This window comes from Limanda limanda, chromosome 5 (assembly GCF_963576545.1).
Source record: "Limanda limanda chromosome 5, fLimLim1.1, whole genome shotgun sequence".
NCBI classification, from domain to species: domain Eukaryota; kingdom Metazoa; phylum Chordata; class Actinopteri; order Pleuronectiformes; family Pleuronectidae; genus Limanda; species Limanda limanda.
This window is the reverse complement of record NC_083640.1, coordinates 28,412,014-28,422,431: the sequence shown is the minus strand read 5'-3', so window position 1 is coordinate 28,422,431 and position 10,418 is coordinate 28,412,014. Positions and strand designations below refer to the sequence as shown.

The following is a 10,418-nucleotide window of genomic DNA, read 5'->3' as shown; positions in this document are numbered from 1 at the left end:
GTAAAAAGATTTCCTTGGAGCTATGTTTTTATCCATTATATGCTCACTAGAATAATTGATGAAGACTCTTTTCATGACCAAGAATGCATGTTAAATGAAGATTCTTTTTCAGATCTGTGTCTTGAACAGGATCTAGCTCAACTGCATGGTTTTGACCCAGTAGGAGTAGAACTACTTATTATTGACCTGACTGGGAGGTATTTAAGAGGAATAACCAGATGTGTAGCTGAAAAAGGCTGAATGCACACAATACCCAGTATAATATATTGAAGGCATGGGATGTTCTAATTAAAGTGTCCCATTAGGCCTGATATACTAAGGAACAGGGGCGTAGTTAGGCCTGTTTTAGGGGGGCTGAAGCCCCCCTAAAATGTTCTTCAGCCCCCCCAAATAATTATTGGGATTTTTTTTTAATTTTTTTTTTTTAATTTAAAAAAAAAAATTAAACTATTGTTTTACACATGGACAAGCTATTTATAAGTCTCACATGCTACATATGTGAGTGCGTTTCTGGTTTGTATGTTTTCTCCACCATCAAATTACAATCCAATAGCCTCTCATCATACTTAACAAAAAAGACTGGGCACTAGGACCTTGGGGAGTCTGCATCGCTGCTGCGCTGGCTTTCTCACTCTGCCAAGTAACGTCTCTCATCAAGACAGCAGGATTACAGCCAAGGAGTTTAGCTCAAAGTAAATTATGTACGGAGTGAAATTGTAAGTACAGGTAGTTACAGAATGTGGCTATCTGTAGTTGTTAAATTTAGGTTTACTTGAGGCAAATGAAAGGGAATATTGTAATGAGCTATGTTTACACTAAACTAGCTACAAATAAACAACTCAGAAGTTGAAAATTATTTCTCTCTATTTGAGAAAAGTTCATATTTGTGTTGTCAAATTTCACAATGACCCTGAAATTCTGTCTCTTCTGTTATCTCATACTGAATGAATGCAAGCAAAGATACAGAGAAAAATCACACTCTTTCTGATTGAACCAATCTACGAACTGTCTGAAACAATTGATATCCGCAGCCCCAAATGAGCCCCAAAAAAATTGGCGCGCGCAAACATTCAGCTTCCTTAGGGGCTAAGCCCCCCCTTTCTTTCAATCCTAGAAACGCCCCTGCTAAGGAACAATGTACATGTCATATTACTGTGTGATGTCCGTCTGTCATTTTGTTTAGATTAAAACAGTTAAAATTACAGGTGATGGACATTCTGATCACAATACAACTAACAACCCCATGAGTTGGCTGAGCATGCGTTAACCTAAACGCAAACAAATTTCTTCGGGACTAGTTTCTGTGTTAATATCGTCAGCCTTGTAAACAGACTGTATATTATTTATTAGTCAGAGAGTAGTTCCAGCTAAACTTTTTCACAACAACAACTGTGAATAATCCAAGCAGAGATTTACTGTAATAGGGGGTCGAGGTGGAGTTACTTTCAACTACTTTACATTCGGTTTGTGTGCTTTGTCTAATGCCATGTTTGCATTGTGATTTGTGAATGTGGGCTATACAATTTGATAAATTAATTGATTGGTTTTAGAAGACTATCCTTTTTTAAGTATAAAATGCCAGATTTGCAGAGACAATACAAGTTAAAATACAAGTACCTCAAAATTGCTCTTATTCAGCAGGCTTCTTGTTTAAATTTCTTTTCACCACTGGTATCGCATTATGACAACAACCATTTCTACAAATGTTTTGCAGGTTAAGCTTAGTAAATGCAGTAAGCTGCAGTCAACCTAAAGGTCATTGAATGTAACAAAATCAGTGGCTGAAACAATAATTATGGAAAGTTCAATACTCTTGTGATGGCCGCACCAGCAACCACACACATTCAGTAACATGGTGGTAACCTTTCTTAATTCCTTTTTGCTTAGTTTGTTTCTCTTTGCACATTCACGCACAACACAGATAAATAACTGGACAAATAGATTTGGTTTCATACAACACACTTCATTTATTAAATAACTGGACACAGATTTTGGTTTCATACAACATACTGCTGCAGCAGACAACCTTAAATGGCTTTGAGCATTAATTGGACTGCACTATGTCTGGTGTAATCATGGGGAGGGACATTGTTTCCTTATTTATATTTTTAGTTGTTAATCTTTGACTACTGTTTGATATTTATGTTTGATTATTGTTCCTTAGTTAATATTACATGGCCTTATACTGGGGTGTTATGTTGTGGCTGTAGTTTGTTTTCAATATAAGTATGTCTAAATCTACCCCCCTTTTGTGTTTTGAGTGGCTTGATCAGTCACTATATATGTTCCCCGGGTTGAGGGGCAGTTTTTGTGGTGATGTTAATTTGGCTTCACTGGATACAGGAGGCTAGTTTGGTTGGTTGACCTTTTGCTGGCCCAGATTTGTGAAGTTTGTCCTTTAGTGTTTTTGTTAAGGAAAACTAAATTAAAATTTAATTTTTTCAAAGAAAACTATCTTTGGCTCTCTGATCAGTGTAAAGTTAACCTGTTCCTCCTCGGTGTACAGGTTCGCTGTGCTTTATTCTTTATTTAGCCTCCTGCTTGTGTTGGAATGGGAATGTTTGTCAGGAGCAGCTATGACTGTGCATATGAGGTTGGAGATCAGTGTCCGTTTCCAACAAGGGCTCTATATTTAGCTGGTGAGGGGACGGGCTGACCCAGTCTGACTGCAACACAAACAGACTCACTCCTCCGGACCTCAACTCTTTAACCTGCTGGCTCTTCCCTACGCATTGGTCTGTTTGTAATAATGAAGAGTAGGTGAGTTGAACATACTTGATTATATGACATTATATTCCCCTTCTCCCTATTCTAATGTGAGTTTTTACTTCACCGTATCCCTACAGCCCCATGACAGACGGAGGTAACATGGAGATTGGCTCTGCTGCATTGAAATCTGGCAGCTAAGACCTAGTGAGAAAAAAGCTTGGTGGTTAGTTGAGTGGTCAGAGGTGACTATGTGTCAGTCGGAGGAGCCAGAGGCCATACAGGGCCTGGACAGTCCTGATCCACTGGTGAGAGAAGCATTTATGATGGCCCATGATTACATCGACTATATTACCAGAGGGGGGGCAGATGGGAGCATGGGTCATGCCCCTACTGCCTGCACTGCAGCCTTGCGCCATGCAGGGGACGAGCTCCTCAACCGTTTCCCCATCTTCTTCAGACGCTGGCCTCGTGTTTTCCAGGATGTGACGGAGAAAACAGCCTGCCCTATGCTCATGAGCATCCTTGATGAGCACTTCTTTCTGCCTGTCCCTGTGGGGCGCCGCAGGGACCTGGCCTGGAGCGCTGTGCTGTCAGTGTATGTGCTGGCTGGCCAGATGGCTCTGCATTGCCATGAGAGGGGCATGTTGGGGGTCTTGCCGCAGCTGAAGGAGTGTGTGGGCGCCTACGTACAGAGGGTCATCTGCCCTGACATACGAGACAGGGGAGGATGGGTGAGTGCTCACAAGTGAATATAGAGAAGAGGAAGATGATTCTCATAAACAATGTGTCGCTATGTTGAATCCCTCTTACTTTCTGTGCATTGCGTGCCACCTGCTTATAACATGATAAATTTCAATTGATAAATAAAATCAATTTATTACTTTAAATGAATTTAAATACTGTATTAATAGTATTAATAATTGTTGTTATTATAAAGGTTATGTAATTAGTGTGATACAAAATCCTGCCAAAAATATAACATGTTCTATTCACAAATGACCAAAAACTAAGTGCCACACATTATACACTTTTTTACAGCCTGTATTAATTGGTTAATAATCCAACCTTGTACATCAACATCCTTTTCAGACAACATGCTATTACAAATGTTGACAGAGTTGTATTGAAACTCAATTGTACAAAATACAAAGCTGTTTTTGTGTAATTGGTTTGTAGATCATTTGAAACCAAATCAACTGGCAATTTCTGCAGTTCCTTCACGTCTTATCTAAATAAGAATGCTTCCCCATGTTTAATGGTGTTCCCTCTGTATAGAACACATCCTACTATCACTTTATGTATTGTGGTGAAATCTTTTTATTTCTGTCTGACAGAGTGGCTTCGTGTCACGCTTTGGGGAGAAGCAGCATTTGGAGGGTCAGGTGAAGAGAGTGTGCTGCTGGACACTGCTGGCACTGGCCTCAAGCATCATCACCTACCTTCTGTGGAAAAGAATGGCTTAACCAGCACTGCCCCCTGCTGTTCACCATCAGGAAGTGCTACTTAGCTGTCCTCTGAGAGCATTGTAGTTTCTTTAAATTGTACAGAAACCTTATTCAGGTAACAAACATATCTGCACCCTTTCATATCCTTGTGTAACACAAGTAGTATCAAGCCATTCCAACAGTCAAATGCCAGCTTATCATGTTTACACAGCAATTCATGGACTTAGACCTGACATTATGTAATTTGATATTATGCATCACCCATCGCTGTTGAATAGTCTAGTTATTGAGGTTGGATTTATGGTTTGGGTCTGTTGACTACTTTGGAAATGGCACTCTGCATTTCCAGACCAGAGTAAAGCGCTGAGAACTACTTAAGTAAATAAAGCCTTTAAGAGTACACGCTCAAGTAAACATATCTGGGCAATATTACTTTAACTGCCTCCATCTTTATGTAACCATGCATCTGCCAATCCTTTACATCTGTACATGATAATTAGGTCTGTATCGGAATGCACAGTCATTAAAAACAGACAATTTGCCGTATGTTGAACTTTTATTAATTCCAACAGCAGAGAGAACACTGAAAAACATACATGTTACAAGACAAAACAATTTTTGATAACAGCAGATGGAAGACTTTAGGCGAGCTCCTCCTCACCCTCCTCCTCAAACTCTCCCTCCTCCTCAGCAGTTGCGTCTTGGTACTGCTGGTACTCGGACACCAGGTCGTTCATGTTGCTCTCTGCTTCGGTGAACTCCATCTCATCCATACCCTCTCCGGTGTACCAGTGGAGGAAAGCCTTGCGCCTGAACATGGCAGTGAACTGCTCAGAGATGCGCTTGAACAGCTCCTGGATGGCTGTGCTGTTGCCAATGAAGGTGGCTGCCATCTTGAGGCCACGGGGAGGAATGTCACAGACTGCGGTCTTCACGTTGTTGGGGATCCATTCTACAAAGTAGCTGCTATTTTTGTTCTGTACATTCAGCATCTGCTCATCCACTTCCTTCATGGACATGCGGCCACGGAAGATGGCAGCCACTGTCAGGTAGCGGCCATGACGTGGGTCGCAGGCAGCCATCATGTTCTTGGCATCGAACATCTGCTGGGTGAGCTCTGGCACAGTGAGCGATCGGTACTGCTGGCTGCCTCGGCTTGTGAGGGGAGCAAAGCCTGGCATGAAGAAGTGCAGACGGGGGAATGGCACCATGTTTACAGCCAACTTGCGCAGGTCAGCGTTGAGCTGCCCAGGGAACCTGAGGCAGGTGGTGACACCGCTCATGGTGGCAGAGACCAGGTGGTTGAGGTCTCCGTACGAGGGAGTTGTGAGTTTGAGGGTACGGAAACAAATGTCGTAGAGGGCCTCATTGTCGATGCAGTAGGTCTCATCTGTGTTTTCAACAAGCTGGTGGACTGATAGTGTGGCGTTGTAGGGCTCAACAACTGTGTCTGATACTTTGGGGGAGGGCACCACGCTGAAGGTGTTCATAATGCGGTCGGGGTATTCTTCACGGATCTTGCTAATGAGCAGAGTACCCATACCTGAGCCAGTGCCCCCACCAAGAGAGTGTGTGAGCTGGAAGCCCTGCAAGCAGTCACAGCTCTCTGCCTCCTTCCTCACCACATCCAGGACAGAGTCCACCAGCTCTGCACCTTCCGTGTAATGACCCTTGGCCCAGTTGTTGCCAGCACCACTCTGGCCTGTAAGGGAAGAATTAAAGATTAAGCTTTTGCCGAACTAACATTGCATCATAATGAAAATACACATTTAAGGAAATCTTACCAAATACGAAGTTGTCTGGCCTAAAGACCTGGCCAAAAGGTCCGGACCTCACAGAGTCCATGGTGCCCGGCTCCAGATCCACCAGCACAGCACGGGGAACATATTTACCACCTGCAAAATCAGGACGAGAGAGAAAATGTCACGTCTGACATACGCTAACCCTAACCCAACTTTAGTCCTGTAAAATGAAGACTGAGAGACACTAACCTGAGGCCTCATTGTAATACACGTTAATCCTGTCCAGCTGCAGGTCACTGTCTCCATGGTAGGTTCCAGTTGGGTCAATACCGTGCTCGTCACTGATGACCTCCCAGAACTAGAAGAGAAAAAGACCTTGTTAACTGAGGAAAACATACATGACCAAGTCACGCTCATCCACCAGAACAGCTGTGATTTTTCCCGTTTTTTTTTTTTTTAAATTCATATTTATCAAAGTTGTTATTTAACCATCTCAATATCCCGCCACGCTCCCTTCGGCGCGCGCGCCTTCACCCCCTATTGGCTGAGACTCATGGGTTACGAGTTTGAAATTCTTCGTTACGTCACTAGCCGCCAACTCCGCCCAGAGCAGGCGCAGTTCAGACTGCGCTGCTAGGAGGGCCTGGCTGAGCCGCAGCTGCGCTCCAAGACAAAAGAGCCTTTATTTCTCCTGGTACCGGTGCAAACACGTTTTATCAGCACAAAAAACACACAACGAGCGAATGCGTTACAGGACTGGAGAACTCTGTCATTCTTATGAAACAAAACCCTCACTTCCTTTTTCGCATCGCGCTACCTTGAGTAACGGTTTTAATGAATTAAAATATCCTAATTTATCCCACCGATATTGTTCAGATGGCTTTTAAACGGTCACTAAATCATCTGATGAATTTACAAAGGATGGACTAAGTGATTTCAATGGAAATTTGAAAAACATGTCAAAATTGAGTTAAAATGGCTTTATTTGGTCCACTTTTCGATAAAATTGGGGTGCTCAAACGGCACCAAAAAGTCACCGAGTGTAGATCTAACGTTTAACGCCCATTGTTCCCTAAGTAGCACACATCGATCTTCCCAGGGTGTGGCTTTCAGGGACGCGTATGGACACAAAGCAGCGGCTCACACACACACACACTCAGAAATACAGCACAACACATTTCACTTTTAGTAAAATGACTCAGTTCAGGACTCCAGTGATAAAAAGGGTTTCACTAACCTTGGCACCAATCTGGTTCCCGCATTGTCCGGCCTGGAGATGGACGATTTCCCTCATTTTCGCAGCGGTTTGGTGAGTCTCAGACACAGACGACTTGAACTTCTTTGTGCACGGTGCCCGGCTCAACCCTCCGCTTTATACTAGAATAGAACCCGCCTTTTCTGCGCCACTCGAATGCCTATTGGCTGATCCGCGGAAGGATTTCTTACAGACACAAATTTGGACCAATCAAATCTTCTGAGACTCATCTGCCATTGGACCAGACAGTCTGTCAGTCACAGTCATCTGTAACGCGTGACTACTAATCTGTAGACGTAGACCTACTTTCCTCAACATGGCGGAATAGATTCACGACGCTGACATCACACCATGTTCTGCACTGCACTGCCGCATCGAAGCTGTAGACGTACACAGAGAAACGTTTTTTATTCAAGTATTGAATCAAATTCCTGATCCCAATCCCAGTGGACTGCTCGCTAGCCACAGCCGACGTGGCGAACAGGATGCAGCTGTCAGCGAGAGGATTCATCAGCGGAAACTGTCGCAATGACACAGGCCCTGCCTCTGCTCATGCTACAACACTGATTTCCAGTCATGTGCTGGTTAGGCCTGTAGTCTTCAGACTTTCATCACAGAGCAGCACAATGGACACGTCAGACCCTGTGCTGCAGTCAGTGCTCAGAGAGGAGCTGCTGCGGCTGCTTTAGGTTTACCCTCAGGAGAATCTCACGCATTCCTGGTTCATTCTAATGTATGAATATTACTTACAAGCATGCAGCCCCAATGTAAGGCTTAAACTTAATGTGTATAAAATGACACGCTGTGCAGAGAATAGAAAGGTTTATCCTCGTGTTGCTGTTAAATGAGGGCAGATGGTTTTATTGATAGCCGAGACAGTGGCTGTGTTTCCAGCATTTCTTCTTGTTGCAGTTGCAAAGGCCTTGTCTCTAAGGATGGACCGCCACTCCTAGGGAGTGGTCGCCATGACGATAAGGCTGGCCACAGCAGACTGGTGTGCACTGTGCAGTAGCACAGAGTTTCATAATAGGCTTTCTGTGGAGCCACCAAGCCTTTAGCACAGAATCAGTACATACCATACATTGTTATGTAGATTAGTTATTGTGCAGAAAAGTAAAGGCTTTCTGGGGGTGTATGAATAGCAATGGATTCAGTCTGTTTCATTAAATCTAATCGTGTTCTAATAAATTCATATTCTCTAGGCCTGGCAGGAACACCACTGCTACACTTATCATATCACACAGTATGTAGGCCTGGCTAATTCTCTGTGTGCATTGTAATCTAACACACAAAAGCCTACTCTGTGTGTTCCATGACAGAGGTATGTCACTGAGAGAGCTAGCCAGCTAGCTTGTATTGCAGCCTCTTCCCTTTTTTACTTTGGGTCTTGTTGTTTTCCTGAGTGCTTCCTGAAACTGGTGAACACAATATGACAATTTTTCAGACTATACCCACAGCATTTAGCTCAACAGGGAAACATGCAAACTCCTTATAAAAAGACCCCAGGACATTTTGCTGTGGGGCAACAGTGCCCACAACCACACCCCTATCCTGCCCTATAATTAATAAGTTTAATGTAGATAAAACAGATTAATTATTTTGAGATTTTGGTTGTTGATTTTGATTTTGACATTGACATTTTTTGGAGTGTAGAGTAATTCTTTTAGGGAAATATTGCCTCATGAACTCAGTATGTGTGAAGTCGTGATATCAGTCCTGCTAACATAGGACTGTTTCTGTTTCTCTGTAGTCTGTTGCCTTTGTGTAAAAAACGATTAATTATTCATTGACATCTTTCTTTGGGAGGAAAGGTGCACTGAGTGGTTTGTGGTGAAAGCCGCAGCAGGTCAAAAGCTTTCAGTGGACAGGGAGGAGATTTAGCTTTTTGATGCTTTTCAAGTGCACCATACCTCATGACCAGGCACTTATCTTAGTGTGCTCACAGTACAGTAACAAGCAGCGTATGTCTGTGAAACCCTGTTGAACCAGTGCTGCATCCCATGACTCAGCATCTCTCATGATTATGCAGCATGCAGCATTTTGCCTCCAGCAGCCAGATCAATACTACAAAAACGAAACGGATGCTGCTGGGATAGATGTGCTCTCATCAACCCTGCTCAATGGTTATATGCTTTAACCAGATTTCCTGTTATGCCACTGATGCAATTTCATCAAAATTATCCTCTTAGGAAAACTATACCTTACAGTCAAAGAGGGAGGGAATCTGGTAGTGAAGAATATGGTCATAGTATTTCAATATTTCCATCATGACATGACTAAAATCTAAACATGTTGAATTTTCATTATGAGAAGCTTTAATCTCAAAATATACAATTTTGTGTTGCAGAAAATTGTGACATTTTGCTGGATGTTTTGTTTGCCTATTGGATTTCATTCAAAGAACTTTTGTTGAAAACAGCATAAAGTGATACATTTATAATGATAAAGCAACAGACTCCAAATCCCTGAATTACTATTAAACAGCCAAAGAACAGCTAATACGACTTAAACGGAGTAAGAACCAGTGCAATTAAATTCTTGCACTGGTGTTTCTGCTTGAATCTTAATCATATTACATCCCATGGTTATGGCTCATGCCTCCAGGTTCCACTGACTTATACAGTGCAGAGGTGGGCTTGTAAGACAAGGCCATATTGTACAGTAGAATACAGGTTAGAGAAAGATACAAATCAGGTGAGAGCTTAGAATAACTATGACACTTGCATTCAACAAATAAACTTAAATGCATTTGAGGATAATAATGCACCAGCTGGTCGTATGTTCATCTCATGTGCGACTGGTCCTGTTATAGATATTGTGGGGAAAGGGCTGTTAGGGTCGACAGGTGTCAGACAAGAGCAGCTGGGCTCATGTACAGTATGTCTGCTGGGAGAACCACTGAATCACTCTAATATCAGGTTACTGCCTTCCCACTGCTGAAGCACTCAGCCAGTGTCAAATTCTGCTGCACAACATGGCCCTTTAAGTCTTTAGAAACACATCGGATATGATCAAAGTTTGTCAGGACAATCTGTTTGTTTGACTGCTAGTTACACCCTCAGGTCTCTTTGTTAAAGAGGCTGGAAAAGTATAATGGCGGAGCTGGGAAAGGAGCAGTTTTACAGAGCTGTAAAGTTGAAAGCTGACACTGAGAGTTTTTGGATGTAGGCCACTGATAGCTGACTTTTGAGAAAGCATCTGAATATATGTGAAAAAGACAAGCACATATGAAACACATTAGACTGTGTATGGTGGAGAGTTAGTTAA

General features: G+C 42.8%; 2 protein-coding genes across 2 annotated transcripts; one reads left to right on the top strand and one right to left on the bottom strand.

The window, feature by feature from the left end:
* Positions 1-2,708: 2,708 nt before the first annotated feature.
* bcl2l16 (BCL2 like 16) lies at positions 2,709-4,619 on the top strand. The gene is made up of 3 exons (XM_061071170.1): positions 2,709-2,760; positions 2,847-3,440; positions 4,044-4,619. The coding sequence occupies exons 2-3, from the start codon at positions 2,958-2,960 to the stop codon at positions 4,170-4,172; spliced, it is 612 nt and encodes a 203-aa protein (XP_060927153.1). The 5' UTR covers positions 2,709-2,760; positions 2,847-2,957; the 3' UTR covers positions 4,173-4,619.
* Positions 4,620-4,691: 72 nt separating this feature from the next.
* Positions 4,692-7,257, bottom strand: LOC133001562 (tubulin beta-1 chain). Its single transcript, XM_061071169.1, has 4 exons — positions 7,134-7,257; positions 6,146-6,254; positions 5,939-6,049; positions 4,692-5,856 (listed from the first exon to the last, which is right to left on the bottom strand). Exons 1-4 carry the CDS (start codon positions 7,188-7,190, stop codon positions 4,796-4,798), a joined length of 1,338 nt encoding a protein of 445 aa, XP_060927152.1. The 5' UTR covers positions 7,191-7,257; the 3' UTR covers positions 4,692-4,795.
* Between the last annotated feature and the right edge of the window lie 3,161 nt (positions 7,258-10,418).